Source organism: Pseudorca crassidens, chromosome 16 (assembly GCF_039906515.1).
Source record: "Pseudorca crassidens isolate mPseCra1 chromosome 16, mPseCra1.hap1, whole genome shotgun sequence".
NCBI lineage: Eukaryota > Metazoa > Chordata > Mammalia > Artiodactyla > Delphinidae > Pseudorca > Pseudorca crassidens.
This window is the reverse complement of record NC_090311.1, coordinates 22,367,659-22,387,047: the sequence shown is the minus strand read 5'-3', so window position 1 is coordinate 22,387,047 and position 19,389 is coordinate 22,367,659. Positions and strand designations below refer to the sequence as shown.

Genomic DNA, 19,389 nt, shown 5'->3' with positions numbered 1-19,389 from the left:
TGGTGCATTTGGGACTTCCCTGATGGCACAGTGGTTAAGAATCCACCTGCCAATGCAGGGAACACGGGTTCGATCCCTGGTCCGGGAAGATCCCACAAGCTGCGAAGCAACTAAGCCCATGTGCCACAACTACTGAGCCTGCGCTCTAGAGCCCACGAGCCACAACTACTGAGCCCTCATGCCACAACTAGTGAAGCCCACGTGCCACAACTACTGAAGCCGGCGTGCCTACAGTCTGTGCTCCACAACAAGAGAAGCCACCGCAGTGAGAAAACTGTGCACTGCAACGAAGAGTAGCCCCCGCTCGCCGCAACTAGAGAAAGCCCACACGCAGCAATGAAGACCCAACTCAACCAAAAATAAATAAATAAATTTATTTTTTTAAAAAAAAAGGAAGCTGGTGCATTTGATCTGCAGAAGCGGTGAATTTATTGGCCCCCGACTGCATGGCATTATCAAATGCAACTTGAGCAGACAGCCTGTGCTTTGTAATTCATCGCTGGCAGCCTGGGCTTCAGGTTTATCTTGAGGAATAGAAACTTGGCAAAGCTGAGGGAATGTGTCACAATAGGGTACAGACCTAGAGAGTGTCTTCTTATTTTCCTCTTGTTGTCAAGGCACTTAACCTGTGAAAATCCCACTTGAGGTGTCTGTCTACCTATCTATCTATCTATCTATCTATCTATCTATTACTTATTTGTTTTGGCTTCTTTGGCCTGGTCTGCAAAGATGGTCACCCCTGCTTGCTCTTAGGGCTTTGTGCCATTCAAGGTTCCTTCTCCCTGAGCCTGAGAAGTCTATCTATGTGTCTCGGTGCTTGCCTATTGTGAGGTCTCATCATATGTCTCTAGAACCTCTACCCTCTTACTGTAGAACTTTGCATACCAAGGGAGCAGTATTAGTGCCCAAAATGTGGAATGTGTGTGTACTTGTGTGTACATGTATGCATATGTATATTAATGTGTGTGTGTGTGTGTGTGTGTGTGTGTGTGTGTAAGGTCTGGGCTTCTGCTGAGGATGAGGGACATGTTTCTGTTGCCAGACAACCTCCTTCTGCATCCACAGCATGTAGACTCCGGTGGGACCATGGTGGGATGGGGTGGGGGGTGGGAGGAAAACTACTATTCCTACTGGAAGACATGCCTTCACATAGACACAGAGTTCTAAGGAACATATTCCTATGAGGATGATACATCTCACTGTTGGGAGTTTGTCTCCCTTCAGGGAAAGAGCTGTTATTAGCTTTTCTACCTTTCTGAATTCTGCACAAAGATGCCGAGTGTGTTAAGAAGCCACTTTTCTTTCTTTGCCTCTCATACAGGGGAATTTGATACCAGAAGTTTCAAAGGTATTAGTAATTATTTCTTATTCTCTAATATCATATAAGCCAAAATAACATTTTGATTAGATTTTAAAATATGAAGTGTTACAGCTCAAACCTCAAGCCAACATAAAGTACAACAGTACACTGACCATTCCCCAGGGTGACAGCCTCAAAATGCTACCTTCCCTTCTCTCCTCTTACTTTCTTTGATCATGTTTCCCACTCTCTTAGACAGCATCCCAACATGCCTCTCCCTATCTATCCTTCAAGGCCCAGCTCAGTAAGCCTTTCTCCAGAAACCAGGACCTCTTTTTCATCCTGACTGTCCCCAGCTCTTCTTCTCTGTCCTCCAATTTGTATAGATGGTACCTACATCTTTGCTCTCAACAACCAGGTAAGCTTCTCGAGGGCATCAGTCTTCCTGGAAATGTCTCTTGCACTCCTAACACTCCTTACCACATGTTAATTCTTCATAGATTCTCTTGTCATCTCTCACATCACTGTCTCCCACTTGAGTATAACTTTTGATTTATCATTCAATCCACCATATTCCCTCATTAAAATTAATAACTGAAAAGTCACTTTGTACAAGAAGTCCTTTTTCTTCGTTTTTAATGAAATAGGTAGAATTCTGCATTAGAAGACCGAACAACAATAGTGCCCCAAACTTATTGAGTATTTAAGAAATGTCAGACACTACATGAAAGGCTTTGCAAGCCTAAGCACATCAATCTAAGTGGTAGACTCGATACATCCTCATTTCACACATGCAAGAACCAAAGTCTGGATGGCGTCAGTCCCTTGCCTAAGGTCATTCCCTGGAGAACCTTAGCAATGGACTCCACACCAGTCTGTCTATCTCAGAGCCCAAGCACTTAACCCTTTGGCAGTACTAGTTCTTCAAACTTCTTTCTCATCCTAGAGCTTCCTAAGAGAAATATCATATATGGACATTATAGGAAGCGGCCTTTCATTCATTCTTTAGTACATGTACTCAATAGTTGTTCAATTAATATTTTTTGAATATCTATCACTTATCATGCGTTCTAAGCACTGGAAATACAGCACCTAGAATGTCTAAGTAACTTTACAGTCATGCAGCAGGGTTTTTTTTTAAGAGTCAGAATGTGCTAGGTGCTGAGACTTGGATTTCTTTGGTGATTTAAAGAATGAACCCCAGATATCTTCTTTGTTTTTTAATATTCACCTCTAGAGGGTACTCTCCAGTCCTGATCTTCCATATGTTCTGCACAGAGGTTAAGTTGGGAAGATCTTACACAGGGGTTTTTGCTTATTTCTGCCTCCGATGCTGATTGGGAGCTGATGCCTCCCACCCTCTCTGTCTCAGACTTTAAGTACAAATCTGAAGTGTCAAAATTTGAAGAGAATAAAAATATGAATCAACAACAATGGCAAGAAAGAGAACATATTCACCACGATGATTTCTTTGGGCTTTGGAGATAGGATATTTTTCTGTTCTAAAGAGAGGATCCCAGCCAGGAGAGATACATACTCATCAGGGGTCAGGAGTGCCTCTGACATCAGGGAACCCATTGCCAAAAAGGTCTAAGTGTTCTTTCCTTCCCTGTGGCCTTGGTCAGGCAGCCTCACCTACCCAGGGAAAGAGTAGCCTTGAATAATTAGATGGTATATTCTATGTCCTGTAATAACTATGTCCTGGGTGGGAGAGCATTTTTCCTCCCTATCTCTTAAGCTGGACTGTAAGAGGTAGTCTTTTCCCAGGAATCAAGGTGTAAGCTATGTCATCAGAACTATGGAGCCTTCTCTCTTAAAGAGAAGGTATTCATAATGCACAGAAGACATTATGTGTGTAACAGAACATGCATCAGTCATTGGTGGCGTCTTTCATGCAGCTCACTGTGCCTCACTCATACATTCTGTGCCTTCTGAATTTGTCAGCCAGGTGACTTCATTCCCAACACAACCCTTTCGCTTGGCTGGGGTGAACTGTCGTTGTCCATTAAGCCAAAGGGCTCTTCATCATCATTAATTGATACCTCCTTCCAAGAGGAGGGAGGATATTGTCCAAAGCTGTCAGATCCACTCTCATCACCACACCAGAGGAATACACTAGGAATCACACATCTCAGACACTCTCAGCACATCTCTTTTGCTCCGGCCACCATCAGGCACGCTGTCTTCTGTGACCCATCCCACGTGGTGCCACTGGAGAATTTATGCTATTCAGGAATGACAGAATTTGGGGACACTCATTTCTAGGATTCTCTTGCGCAAATATATCCACCAGACAAAATTGGGAGCCACAGGATAACACGGCCTGAATTCACCTATAACTGCAGGCTCAGGACTTGGTTCAGAAGATGGCGAAGAGGTCCACAGCGATCATCTGCTGATCCTGTTTATGCCGGCTTTTCCTCAGACCATTTTCTTCTTCCGGTCTGGTTTCCTCTATAGCTAGGTCAAGTCTAATACTATTTATCCCGCTCTTTAGTGTGCTTCTATCTTAGGGTTATTACTCAGCCACAATCAAATACAAGCCTAAATACTGATCTTTCTGGACACACATAATGGTTTCTACCTAAGAGTTTGCATATTAGGGTTCAGATCCTAATTCTGCCACTTACTAGCTCTGTAATCTTATAAAAATGATCGCATTCTCTCTGACTCCATTTTCCTATAAATGGGTGTGATTATAGTCCCTGTGTCATAAAGTGAACATACAGACTGAATGAGATAATTATGAAAGGTTCTTTATAAAGTGCCTGGCACATAATGGTACCCCAAATATCATCTACTTAGTATGATCTTGCAGCAACAAAAATCACTCTCTAGCATTTTTTTCTCTGCAGCCTACTTTCCTGGCTCACGTGTCTCGACTCTTTTGAATGGGGTCCATGGCCAATGGTCAACTCACACTGAGGGGAAATTCTGGTATTTCGATAACTAAATCATGTAAGATGGGCCTCCAACACTTTGTCCCCAACATTTCCCTACCTCATCACATAGACACATACAGTTCTAACGTAGAGAGAACCACATTTGTCGTAAGGTTGCAAGGAGTGAGTGAATGAGATGACTGATTTTAATGAGAACTGTGTCTCCCTCTGCATTTCCCACAAAGACTCACCAACAATACACATGCTCGATACACAGACTCATACAGTCACACATTACACGGTTCGCCTCTGCTAACACAGTACAAAGAGCACATAAGAACAGCAGGCAGTTGGCATGTAGAAGCAAAGGATAAATGCCATCCTTCTCAGTCACCCCCACATGTGAGCAGATGTGAACTCTGTGTATACTCTGTCACCCTCACCTTGCGTATTGCTCATCTCTCCTCCTTATTAATTCATCTATAGATTTTCTTACTTTTCATTTATCTCTAACCACTCATCATTCATTGCAATTCTACTGGGAAATTCAGGCTGGATGGCTTTCAGCTTCCTGCTAAGCAGAACAATCAGATTTAAGGAACATTTTGTGCCAGGTTCTGTGTCAGCCAATATTCTTTCTACCTAGGTAATCAGCAGATATGGCACTGCCATTCTGATCACATCAATTTCAATTCAAGTTGCTGTGAACTGCCAGGCTAATAAAACAAAGACTCTTCTTCCCCGGCCCCAGGATGCAGGACACCTTTACATAATGCAGTTACACCGCTGTTCAAAGTGATGATAGTAAGAGCCAGCAGTTTCCCAACAGATAGTCAACCTCAAGAGACACACAAAGGGAAAACATAAAGATTACCAAAAAATGGTTTGTCGTGTCCAGAGGTCATTCTATGTCCTCTTCTCACTCCCTACCTGTTAGCTATTTTTGATTTCAGAAAACCATTCATGAAAACAGTTGCAAATAACAGGAAATGACAAAGTCATTCTTGTTCAAATTTGTCATCTTTTCCATAATCAAGGGACTAATTTAAATGGTCTCTATTTTGGCAGAAAAAAAAATTATCCAGAGAAATTATTCCACACTGACTTGAAAAGAGGGGAGAAGATAATCAGGAAGGAAAAATGCAACGTGAAAATCAAATGTTTTCAGGAGAGCAGGGACAGAGCCGAGACCAGGGGAGCAAACTGGATGATTAATGTGGGACAGCTGATTAGACTTCATACTCTCAGAGCAAGATATTTCCACTGTAAATGCTGGAACAAGGCAAGAAAACACATGGTATTTCAAAACAACACGCGTAAAGTTTAAATGTTTATAACACATTTACAAAAGAGGAAAGAAATGTTGCAATTTACATTTGTTTATAAGAAGACAGCTTTGGTGATAAAGGATGTCATATGGCCCTGCTAATTACAATATGGAAAGAAGCAGAGATCCAAAATGGTGGAAATACTTTGGACATTTAAACAATGTGGGTAGATTTTAAGACCAGAACATTGTTCTGGGGCTTAAACTCACTGGAACATAATATCAATTATACTATCTATAATTTGTTGAGTATTGTATTTCAGGCACTGCTCATGGTACTTTAAGAAGATTAGCTTATTTCATCTTCAGAGAAATCCTATCAAGGAGGTACCATGTTTATTCTCTTGTTTTAAACAAGAAAACTGAGGCTCAGAAGTTGTTGGATTTATCTCAAGAATATATACACGTGGCATGGCCAGGATTTAAACCCAGCCAGCCTGACTCTAAAATTTACACCCTAAATCAGAATTTTACCCTACATGAATTTGAAGGTAAATCACCAGAATATGTAAATGTTTTCCAGAATATATGTTCAGTTTGAGGCTGAGATATATGATACTATATTTATCTGGAACATGGGCAGGAAATGAAGTGGAAGAAACTTGTGAATGTATAAAAAATTTGCAGGGTATTTTTCTAAATATATACACAAAAAGTACGTCCTATGCTAGTCTACCATAATTTCCATCACAAATACTTGAGCTCCGAAATGGGCATATAGTTTGTTAACATGCCTTTATACACACAGAGAAGTTTAGATACTAGAAGAAAATTCCCAAGAACTCCTAAAGATGAAGGTATATAGATAGCATTAAAAGGAATTCTAATAATAGGTTTAAATTTCTTAAGTGAAATTGGTTTCTTTCTTTGACATACTGGATATGATTCCCTTACTTCTCATTACACAAACAACCTCTACTCTCTGAACTTATCCTTCACCAAATGATGACATCATTATGACTGAACGTATTTGAATAAGTTTTATAATTCTTTTTCAGATCGAATATGTGTATGATTGCACTTCCCAAATTCTGAATATGTTTCATAATGGCTCATTATATCCTATTATAAATCCTTCATAGCATAAGACTGACAAATGGCTAAAATCCATCCCCAGATAGCAGCTTTCTTTTCACCTGACTGTGCTTTAAATGGCCGTTAAAGTGTTGGTGTTTGTCATAAAAGCTAACTGATCCAACATATGATTTTATTTTGAAGCTGGTCATTCTGAGAAACAAAGGGTCAGAGTTCCCTTAGGGAAATCTAGTAAACTCTGCTTTTTGTTTCTCCTCTTCACCCCTCTTTAGGAAAAGAAAGACGTATTGATCTTAGCTCACACGTCAGAAAGGTCGTCAAGTACAAGGGAGTGTCTTTTTTTTTTTTTTTCCAGTATTTGGCTGTAATCATTTTTTTAAATTTTATTTTATATTGTAGTATAGTTGATTAACAATGTTATGTTAATTTCAGCTGTACAGCAAAGTGATGCAGTTATACATATAAGAGGGATAGACTGGGAGTTTGGGATTGACATGTGCAAACGGCTATCTTTAAAATGGATAACCAACGAGGACCTACTGTATAGCACAGGGAACTCTCTCAGTATTCTGTAATGACCTAAATGGGAAAAGAATTTGACAAGGGAGTGTCTTCTGATGCAATGCAAAGACATCCTCTTAGTTCTTTCTTCAGAGAGATGTAAGGGAGTACTGCCATCGCCTCTTTGCTCCACCCCTGACGCCCTATTAGCCCCTCAAGAGTATTTTCAAATTTCACACTAGGCTCACTCTTATTCAAACCCTTTAATTGTTTGACTGCTTCCCTAGATACTTTCCAAGCCCTCTGGGGCTTCATGGCCTGTGGACTTGGTCAACAAAGAATCCCTCCCATTCTCTAGTAGGTCTGTGTCTTTATTCCCATCTTACCCCTAGGTTCTTCATGACCTTTTTTTTTTTTCTTAGATTCCATATATATGTGTTAGCATGCGGTATTTGTTTTATGGGGATGGGGAAAGGTAAGCTGGGACAAAGTGAGAGAGTGGCATGGACGTATATACACTACCAAATGTAAAACTGATAGCTAGTGGGAAGCAGCCGCATAGCACAGGGAGATCAGCTCCGCTCAGTGCCTTGTGACCACCTAGAGGGGTGGGATAGGGAGGGTGGGAGGGAGGGAGACGCAAGAGGGAAGAGATATAGGAACATATGTATATGTATAACTGATTCACTTTGTTATACAGCAGAAACTAACACACCACTGTAAAGCAATTATACTCCAATAAAGATGTTAAAAAATAAAAAATTTAAAAAAATTTTTAAAAATTAAAAAAAAAAAGAATCCCTCCCAGAGCTGTTTTGTGGATTGCAAATTAACCAATAAAAATGTTCTGCAACCCCGCCTCCCTCTCCCCCATGGAATGAGGCCACATAAGGAACTAGTTATTAAAATGATCGAGGAAACGGCCGACTTGCGGACTTCAACTGCCAGTCCCAGCGCTGCAGTGGCTCAGGACCACACGTGCCTCGTGACATACCTCATAGAGGTCGATCATGACGTTGCCCTCAGGGCCTCTGCTGCTCTGGACATTCTCCAAGGCCAGAGTGAAGTAGACACCACGGGTGTCTGAGATGTAAAGGTTGTATGTGTCGTTTTGGTTCCATTCTTGGACCGCTGCGAACACTTGGTTCTCATCAGTGCTGATGACATGCATGTCCTGAGGAAAGACGCAGGGAAGGAAACAGGAAAAAGAGTTTTATAAGTGCACCTGGCACGTGTCCACAGAGTGGAGTCTGATGAAGAATACCAGAATAGGCTCATAGGTACTGTGAGGGAGGACAGAGATTTTCCTATAGCATATTTGTGACGTAATAGTTAAGTGTTGGTCACATATTTCCTTTGTCATTCATGAGGTTAGGCAGTAAGGTCATCAGAAAATAGGACAGGGAGATGCTTGGTAGCTCAGTTACAATTTAATTACCTCATTAGATAATTTGAAGGATAATTTCTCAAATATGTATGATTTTGGAGAATCAGGCATCCTGATAAATTTGCCAAGCACAAACACAGTACATGTTCAGAAGGCATATTTGGGGCAAATACGAGGGGCAAAGAGAAAACAGACAAGCTTTGCATCTCTCACTGTGGTCCAGGGACCAGCAGCATGGACATCACCTGGAAGTTTGTGAGAACCTCAGGCCTCACCTATCAAATAGAAATCTGTATTTTAATAAGATCCATGGATGATTAATATGCACATTAATGTTTAAGAAGCACTTCCCTAAGGCTCAGCAACCCCTAGAGGTTCCGGAGGAAAAATGTTCACGTGAGACTCCCAGAGCACTAATCTTCAGGTTAATGAGTGTCCAAGGACTTAGCTTATCAAAACCTGTACCCTGAGAAGTTCCCCAGGAAACCTTAAATAAAACAGGGAAAAACAGTCTGCGTAAATGATGACGTTTTCAGACTCCGGTTGTCCTGGAAGATAGAAACAAGGCAGACATAATGTGGAGGCAGTGAGCAGATGTCCCTGGGGTGGGGATTCCAAATCCCTTCTCTCCCCATTCAGAACTCCAGAGGAGTGGGTGTTCAGGGAGAGGCTGACATAGACCAAGGCTTGATGTCTCAGACCAAGGCCTGCTGTCTCCTTCAGGAGATCCCACTCATTGCTCTCGGCAGCCTTCCCCCCTTCGCCCAAGGTGGTACACATTGGTATCACATTCAAAAACCAAAAAGCAAAACAAAAACAGAATTATGTATACGGCTAAAGGTAAAAGAACAACCTGGAAAGATTCTTGGCCTTTGTGTAGCTCAGGGCTCAGATCCTCCCAGAGGGATCATCCACTCTCCTTGAAAAGCTTCAGGATGTCTGTCAATCTTCCTTGGCAACAACTCCAGGGCCGGAAAATTCTACCTAACTTCAAAGTTTCCCATTGTAATATATGCCCACGTTCTCTCAATCAATCAGCAATTCAGCTTCAACTCTGCTTTAGACTTAGAGGAGCAAGTCTCTCATTCCTGTTGAAAACTGACCACAGTGAACTCATATGATTCCGGAAGGAAGAAGTCCTTATCCAAAGGGTTTTGTATTCCTGACACCTTCTCAGGCCTTACTGCCATACTCTAGAGTTTGATAACGTTTTTATAAAAAAAGTGGGGAGGCCAAAAATGAATCCTGCCCGTGAATTCAATTTGGTTGATAACGCAAACTAAGGTTTGGTATAAAAGTTGGTCACATCTTATATCAGCCCAACGCCTATGTACATTTCTTCTGGCAACTGTAGCTTGATGTTCTTTGAAAAAACATCCTCATGCTTCTCAGACAAATTTCCCCCCTGTGCTCAGTCTTTGCTACTTTCTCCCACCCTCGGCACCAGAAGTGATCTTGTAGGCCTAGCATTCAGAAAATTCCGTTTTCCTGATGACAGTGATTGGATCAGTGATGGCAATAAGACATGATGCGAGAATGACTGGAATTATTAGAGAGAAAAAAGTTATTTTCTACTGTTCGTTTGTAAGCAGTTGGAATAAAAATAAAGTCTAGATCTGATGGAGACATAGCTTGGAGGCAGAGGATAAGCCAATCTCGGAAAAATAGGCTCAAAAGGTGGAGAGAGATGGTCCAAATTCTATGATAGTCTTTGGGTCTCTGAATGTGGATATCTAAGGAGCCTGCCCACCCGTAAACTTGTTTAGTTAGAGAGGACAGTAGAGCAAAATGATGAAAAGAATGGTCTTTGAAAGAAAACTACTTGAGTTCAAATCCCAGCTCTGTCATTCAGCTGTGCGAACGGAACTTTGTGCCTCAGGATTTCCACCTGCAAACCAGAGATAACAGTATGCCCTTCGTGGAGTTGTGAGGATTAAATCAGTTAGTAAGTGTTAAGCATTTAACCACAGTGCCTGGTGTTAGCATCTGCTCCATACATGCTAGCTATCTTCTGTTAAGCAAACCCTAAATCCCCTTTGATTAAGCGAGGTTGATTTGGCCTTTCTGTTCATTGCAAATATTAGGGTGCTAACTAATACACTTAACAAAAAGTGGTTCATCCAAGTGTTTTGTTTCTTTCTAATCGAGGGAATTAACTGTGGAAACTACTCCAAAGGCCATCCATCCACTGAGGGCCAAACCTTCTATGGCCCCCCATTTCCTACAGGACAAAGATCAAAGTCCTTACCCTACCATTCAGAACCCTTAAACAACTACTCCCAATTCATGTTTCCTTCCTTGTTAGCAGGATGTAGCTTCATCCCTGAATTCAAGTTTAAATATTTCAGTAACCTGGTCCCTGCATAACTGTGCCTTTGGACCCATTAAATAACCCTAGGGGCCAGAGTAAACCATCCATACTGCCGCGGCCCACTCACACTTCTCCTTGGTTGGTGTAGAATGCAAAACACAAACGCATCAAGTACTTACGTCACTTAGAGAACAAGTAACAGAGCAAAAACAGATTAAATGGCCATGGCTAGATAAGGGCCAAGGGCAGATCTCTCTCTCTATATAATCTAATTACACTGAAGACACTGTTTACAAACCTTGAGGATATGGGGAGGGGGAAGGGTGAGCTGGGACAAAGTAAGAGAGAGGCATGGACATATATACACTACCAAACGTAAGGTAGATCGCTAGTGGGAAGCAGCCGCATAGCACAGGGAGATCAGCTCCGTGCTTTGTGACCGCCTGGAGGGGTGGGATAGGGAGGGTGGGAGGGAGGGAGACGCAAGAGGGAAGAGACATGGAAACATATGTATAACTGATTCACTTTGTTATAAAGCAGAAACTAACACACCATTGTAAAGCAATTATACTCCAATAAAGATGTAAAAATAAAAAAAAAATTTAAAAACTAGGTTGGTCTTAAATACTGTAACTGAAACGTCTGACATATTTAAATGCCATCTTTCCTTTCTCTTCGTGCCTACACGCGCCTGTATCAGAAAAATATGTTATTTCACCCAAAATGGCACTTTATGTAGAAAGCTTATACTGAGATACAAAATTTTAGACCAAGAAGTGAACTCTGAGATGTTCTACAGCACTTCCCAACATCTGTTCCATAGGACACCACTATTGTTCGATTTTAATAGATTTTTTTTTTTGCATGGATCCTTTTGTAAAACGTTTTGATTCATGCTAACTATACAGCTTTCTTGCTCACAGGACATCCTAGAGCCTTTAACGTATCAGCGAGCTTCTGTTAGTCTCTAGGCAAGGAGCATGGAATGGAGTTTCTTTCTTTTTTTAAACTCACAATCATAGAACCAAATTTTCGCGAAGCATCTCTAAGGGCATTTTATTGAGTAATGAGTTTGAGAAAATATTATTGTGAATCTAAGCTCTGTATTTTAAAAATTTAAAAAAAAAAAAAAGAGAGAAATTGACAAACCAGCCCAACGTTCAAAGCAGGGGAATGACAGATCTAGGTCTGGAATTAGGGTCTCTCGCTGTGAATCAAGCAGCCTTTTCATCACCCACCCCAGTTCACATCGATCTTCTCCAACACAGACAACTAGATCCATACTAATATTACCTTACTTTTATAGTGTATCTGTCCTCCAAAATGCTCAAAGCACTTTCATATGTGTTGCCTCATTTATCTCACTTGAGTAGCTCAGAATGAGCTCCAAGTACGGTAAGGGAGGAAAACTGTCACTAGGTCTCCCTGTCTGGAGGGCCTCACACTCTTAATGGTAACAGCAATACTAAAATCTCCCCACCTCCCTCTCTGGTCATCTTTACCATTATATTAATTTTTTTTAATACAGCTCAGGGTAACCTCAGTCTTTCAAGAGTTGAAACAATGGCAGGGGATGATTAAAGAAAATTTGAGCATGTAAGTGCAGGTTTGTCTCAGTTCCTTTGGTGAGCACGAAGCTTTGTTCCTTTCCAGCTGCAGCAGCCCTGCTTTGATAGAGGGTCCTGAAATAATGCATCTTTGCCATGGATCACTCCACCCAGGCTGGGGCTTCTCTTTGAAGGTGTAATGGGATTGTAATGAGGCATCTCATTGCCTTAAATAATAAACACCCACTTGGACCAAATAGTACATTCATTCGCTGTAGTGGTTCCGATTTTTCTGGGGACAAGCTAAATTAATCACCCCATTCTACCCTTGGACCTCAGATGAGGCTGACTAATGGAACCTGCTCATCTGGGAGAGTGTGGGAGGGGCCAGACAGCCAATTCAGGCTCAGACTAAAACTCTTCCTTCCAGATTGGCAAGATGCCACTGGGGGCAGCTGTCAACAGTGATTGGCGTGATGGCTATGAACAAGCAACGCACAGTATGTGTTTCCCAACACTCCAGCCAAGGGGCCAAGTGGTTTCTTTGTTCTAAAATACCATTCTGAGGCTGCACAGATCAATGGGACTTTTTCTCTGGATGCTCCTCAGTATATAAAAATTTGCGTGCTGCTCCCTTTTAGTAATAGAATCTATTAATTTATTTAGAGAGTAGAAAAGTGTACTACAACGAAAAATTTGGGGTGGGTGCTGCTCCCTTTTAGTAATAGAATCTATTAATTTATTTAGAGAGTAGAAAAGTGTAATACAAGGAATGCCAGTTTGGGAGTCAGGAGACTCAAGTTCTAGCCTCAAATCTGCAGCAAGAAGCATCTGGTTTGGCTGAAACTTATTCCACTCAAAAAGTATATTCCCAAGAGTAAGGAAGCATGAGATGAGTGGCTCGAAACTGCTGTTTCCTGATGTGGTCCCAATTCCCACATGTCTCTTGAACAGGAGCGTCTCACTGCATTGAGTATGTTCTTGTTTTTAAAGGTGAAAATCTTGCAAGCCAACTCCTCCATTTATTGGTCAAAGACAGCAATTTATTTCAGTGCTCAAGTGAAAAAAAACAAAACAACAAAACAAAGCAAAACAACCACCAGCTCTGTTAGACTTACCAAGGTAACATGATCATCTCCCTCATGGACCTCCCTAAAAGATTATCAAGGGTAATTTTAACAACACTCCATTTTTCTTTTACATACTGACTTTACCCAATTCTCATCTAAGGCACAACTCCAATGCTGTGTTTGTCTTTTTGGAAAATGTTTTAGGCCAAATCAAGAGCAAGGAGCAGTTAAACATACACAGGCATAGGCATATAGTTCTGGGCAATTACCACTGTCATCAATCTCTTAGCAGCTGAAAAAAATAACTACTAATACGGAAATAGTTCTTTGCAGTTAATAGTGTAATTTAATGTGTGTTATTATCTCTAATGGGCTGACGTTTACAGCTCACTTTTCACTATGCTAGGGTTAGGGGCAGAGTGATGGCCAAGGACGAGAATTCTGCCTGGAGAAGCCACTGTCTCTCCTGGGAGAGGAGACCTGCAGCGCCCTTGTGCTATATCTATCACTGATTCCCTGGGCAGGTAGCTGATGTTGGTCCAAGATAGCAAACTACAAAGTCATGGATAAAAATACAAGACGAAGAGTCATGAAAACACAATTGAAAAAGCAGTTATTTATGTTCTTTGTTCAACCAAAGGTTTCAAAGCTGAGCTATGTTTAAACCTACACAGTCCCCTTCTTACAGCCACACACATCTCCCTTGTTCTGTTGATCAAGGCACACCTGTCAGAATGGCCATCATCAAAAAGTCTACAAATAACAAATGTTCGGGAGGATATAGAGAAAAGAGAAGCCTCCTACACTGTTGGTGGGAATGTAAATTGGTGCAGTCACTGTTGAAAACAGTATGGCATTTCCTCAAATAACTAAACATAGAACTACTATATGATCCAGCAATTCCACTGCTGGGTATATAGCCAAAGAAAACAAAAACACTAATTCAAAAAGATAAATGCATCTGAATGTTCATAGCAGTATTATTTACAATTGCCAAGATATGGAGGCAACCAAAGTGCCTTTAGCAGATGAATGGAAAAAGAAGATGTGTGTGTGTATGTGTGTGTGTGTGTGTGATGGAATATTAGCCATAAAAATGAATGAAATCTTGCCTTTTGTGACAACATGGATGGACCTACGGAGTATTATGCTTAGTGAAATAAGTCAGAAAGAGAAAGACAAATCCTCTATGTTATAGCTTATATGTGGAATCTAAAAAGTAAAACAAATGAATGTATATTAAAAAAAAAAACAGACTCACAGATATAGAGAACAAACTAGTGGTTACCCGTGGGCAAAGGGAAGGGTGGAGCAGCTAGATAGAGGTATGGGATTAAGAGATATAAACTATTATGTATAAAATAAATAAGCAACAAGGATATATTGCACAGCACAGGAAAATATAACCACTATTTTGTAATCTATAAAAATATTGACTCACTATGTTGTATACCTGAAGCTAATATAATACTGTAAATCAACTATACTTCAATAAAAAATTTAAAAATAAAAACACTCACATGTCAGTGGTTGTTGCTAGAAAAAAAAAGGCACAATACATTAACAATTTCTGGCTACTTAAAATACATCACAGTGGCAGCAAGACCTCAAATCCACAGCTTTGAGCTCCCAAGTCAGTTTCACTTCCACTAGGTGGCGCTCCATATTAACGCAGTTCTTCAGTGTTTGTGGAGAGAGAGTCTGGGGATGTTAGCGGTTGGGAGTCTTTAACTTTTTTCTGCCACTCTTTTTAAAGGACTATGTCTTTGGGAAAGTCTAAAAAATTAGCTGTGTCTCCGAACCCTAAAGAAAACCAGTCTCGTAAGTTCCACTGGGAAAGAAAGCAAATGTCGGACGCTACATCGCCGCATCACCTCTCCATGATTAATAACAACAAAATGGTATATAGATATGTATCATACCTGTTGCACTGATATACTGTGTATCCAAAGCATAGTTTCTGTCCTACTAGAAAACCAATACATCCCACTTGAAAAGCAAAAGCACGTCAGTTATCAATTTACTCAGATGCTCCTACAGCAAGAATTCCAAAGAATTAGAAAGAGAGAGAGAGAGAGGTGGGGGAGGGAGGGATGGACCACTAAGAGAGAAAGAAGGATAAGGAGGTTGGCAAAAAGGAAAGTAAAGAAGTGAACTTGAGAAACAGAGATGGGGGATGAAAAGAAATAAATAACTACGAGAGACTGAAAGAGTCCTTGGGAAAAAGAGTAGACACTGAAATAGAGAAATTGATTCAGGCCGTACCTTGGGCAAAGCATATTTGGGCAGCTTCATTTGGGCAAACGCATTCCTTCGGTAGGAAACGTAGTAGTGTGGCCGTCCTCCTGATGTCAGCTGGAGCGTAAACATAAAGGGTGTAAGAAGAGCTACTACGACAGTTACAGGTCACAGAAGGACAGCCCCTGAATGCAAGGGGGTAGCTGCCAACACAACAGCGTAAGTGAGTATTGTGGGCCAGTGTAAAGAATTGGCATTCAGTTCAAAAACAACTTAGACAGTGTATGTGATTTCAGAGGCCCAAAGTGAACCCACTGCACAAAAATACAATTCTTCAATTTGCCCTGCGGTGCAGAAGTCAGGAGACATTTTTAGCAATTTTTTTTTTTAAATAATACAAGCCTTAGGGTATATTGGATCTGTGTCCCTCAGCAGCCCAGCCATCTAGCCCCAAGACTTTGACCACACAAACAGGTCCCTGTGCCAGATGAGAAGGGAATGGTCCAGGTCACAAGGTGGCAGAACAGGAGCGCCCATCTCGGCACTGAATTCCAGTTCTGTGCAGTCACACTGCTGGCTGTGAGCATGTCCCACACACAGCAGTGCTGCTGATGTGTTAGACGAAAATCCAAGCCAGGATCATGGTTCAAAATCATTCTAGACCTCAACCTCCCAGAAGAGAACAAATGGTGAGCTACCTCCCCCAGGTCTGCCCAGAATGTACAGCCCAAAGAACCCTGTGAGTCTGAGGGAGGGTGAAAAGTGCTGTGGTCTCCAATTCAGCTGAGCACCACGAGGTGCAGGCTGTGAGCAGTGCACTGCCACTCTCTTTCTCCTTTGGAGCCACTCTTTTTTCCCCAGCTTTATTGAGATATTATTGACATATAGCACATGCAAGTTTAAAGTGTACAATATGATGATTTGATATGCATATATTGTGAAATGATTACCTCATATAAGGTTAGTTAACACCTCCATCCTTTTACTTAATTAAGATTTTGTGTCTGTGTGATAAAATTTCAGATCTATTCTCATAACAACTTTCAAGTATATAATACAGTATAGCCACTATGCTGTTTATTACTTATACATCATATAGCTGGACATGTACCCCCTTTGACTGGCATCTCCCCATATCCCTAGCCCCCAGTCCCTGAAAACCACCTTTTTACTCTCAGTTTCTATGAATTCCTGTTGCTACTCTTAACCCATGTAAACATCTGGACTTTGAAGTCATCTGGAATTTGCATACTCAGAATGTCAACAAATGCTCTGGGTGAATTTTCACCAGACACGTAAAAATGTGACTAGAAAGTTATATTCACCATGACGTGGCCAGACCACCTCTTGGTCCTAGTGTCGGGTTATATGTTCATAGTGGCCTGGGTAGAAAATATATAAAACTCTAAATGCACAATTGATTTTCATTTGTGAGTCATATATGTGGATTATAAACTGTTACTAGAAAACAGGAAAGGTCCCTGGAAGCAACACTGATAGAGAAACGATTTATACATAGAACCAATATGGGTAACCATTTCCCATTTTAATGTCACTTGATAATTTGATGCTGAAGTTATCAGAGTGCTCATTATTCATTTTCCTAGAGGAAAAGGAAGTGTGTGTGTGTGTGTGTGTGTGTGTGTGTGTGTAACTGTGAACTACTTTAAAAGTACATAGGCTGATAGTAAGGAATTTGAACATTTACTTCCCAATACATGGGATTAAATATTCTAAATTATGATTTCTTGTCCAAGTAAACATACTAGTATCTAGAATGTCTCAATCACAGTGAAATTGTAGATTTATTTATATATATAAACTATTTAGCTATTGTACCTTTGTCAATTTTAACATGGAAAGCAGTGAAGGAATTTTTAAATGTTTTGTCCAAACAAGCCTAAATTTGTCCTTAAATGTGAAAAGAAACAAAGCATTCTTGTTCCTTCTCTCTTCTAACCACTCCTGAACCCTCAGCTTCTCAAGCTGTTTCTCACTCTTGCAGAGGTGAGAAACCTGTCTGAATGCATCTCATCTAAATTCTCTTGACCCTGATCTCAGTCGTGCCTGTAAACAACAGAGGCTGATCGTGCTCTATCGGCTCTGCCTCTCACCACCTCCAGGCACCCCACATTGACAAGTCCTCCAGACACCACCCCAAGGAAGGAATTACTATTCTGTTAGTATAGAAGCTTCAAATTGGTAATGTTCCTTTTGTTAAAAAAATAATGCCTTGGTGGGGGGGGCAGGGTAAGCTGGGACGCAGTGAGAGAGTGGCATGGACATATATACACCACCAAATGTAAAATCGAGAGCTAGTGGGAAGCAGCCGCAGAGCACAGGGAGATCAGCTCGGTGCTTTGTGACCACCTAGAGGGGTGGGATAGGGAGGGTGGGAGGGAGACGCGAGAGGGAGGAGATATGGGGATATATGTACACATACAGCTGATTCACTTTGTTATACAGCAGAAACTAACACACCATTGTAAAGCAATTATACTCCAATAAAGATGTTAAAACATAATAATAATAATGCTTTTTTTTTCCTTCTTTATTGCTTTTCAGGGAGTGTAAGCAGGCAAAGGGGCTGCATTAGGGACAGAAGCAGGGAAGGGAAATGTCTTTGACACAATCAATGGAAGTGGATCTTTCATACCTGAACAAACACATAATCATCCTGGACAATCAAAGAGTCTGGGTCAATGTAGCCTGGGAAAGGTTTGTTTCTGCTGGCCTCTGTGCAGTTCTGCATTCCGCAGGTTAGGTATTGTGAATCTGAAATAAACGAGGGTGGGGTGATATACACACAGCATGTTAGAGTCAGAGTGGACATCTTCTACCTTTCTTGCTGTCTTCAAGCCTTTCCACAAACCTCACATTCTCTATTCACTACATTACTGTTACTATTGTCGTTAAAAGTATTATCAGTATTATTTTACTCACTTGCTGTCAACACCACCATCACTATTTCCCAGTGCCTCCACCAACTCTTGTCATCCTAGAATATTAAATTCCTGTTAATTAAATTTTTTCCTTCCAAACCCAAATGAAAATATTTTCAAAAGCTGGCAATAATACTTGTGCCTTCTTAGTTATTTTTTCTCATTTATAGGCTTCACCTCCACACTTCGACCTTTGGTAAACTGGGAAACACACACATATGTGCAATCATCAATCACCTCACGCTAGAAGTGCTGTTGTTATAAACAATAAGGTGCTATGTGAAGATGAAGGTTTTTCTTCTATTACTAATTGGAAATAAAACAGAATTGAGAGGAGATTCCCAACTCAAAAACTTTGCCCTCATTTTATAGGTGAGTAAACTAAGACCCTGCATCTCACCTGAGACTATAGCAGGTGATAAACATATCAGTAATAACAATAGATTTGATCCCTGTTGCTGGAAGTATATTGTATGAGGGAGGCTGTCACTGTTTTTCAACCACAACTATTCTGCCCTCTCTATGAATCAGATGTCACTTAAAAGTCCCTTTGCCTCCTTGCACTTAGAATAAATTCAAACCCTCTACCACCACTGCTTCAACTGCCCCTCATGCTAGTCTCTTCTCTCCCTGTGACTCTTCTACTCTAAACTGCAATATGTTCAGGAATTTGGCCAAACTTTCTACCACTACATTTGTATTCTCTCTGCCTAAACTGCTTCTCCCCAGGATGTTCCCCAAAGAAGGTCTAGATTTCAGCTTACTGTTACTTCTGAGCGTTTTCCATGATTACTTTCGATAACACTCCATCCTGTTAATTCCCTTCATGGAATTTATCACAATCTAAAG

The 19,389-nt window shown here is 40.9% G+C and overlaps 1 protein-coding gene across 5 annotated transcripts in view; it reads right to left on the bottom strand.

Annotated features, from left to right (window-relative positions):
- SORCS1 (sortilin related VPS10 domain containing receptor 1) overlaps positions 1 to 19,389 on the bottom strand; it is a 660,265-nt gene that overhangs the window by 121,432 nt on the left and 519,444 nt on the right. For all 5 annotated transcript variants that reach the window (XM_067709470.1, XM_067709467.1, XM_067709469.1 and 2 more), the window contains 3 exons: positions 18,255 to 18,373; positions 15,626 to 15,715; positions 8,040 to 8,219 (listed from right to left, as the gene is read on the bottom strand). In XM_067709470.1, the coding sequence (XP_067565571.1) occupies positions 8,040 to 8,219; positions 15,626 to 15,715; positions 18,255 to 18,373 (389 nt within the window). The remainder of the gene's footprint in view (positions 1 to 8,039; positions 8,220 to 15,625; positions 15,716 to 18,254; positions 18,374 to 19,389) is intronic.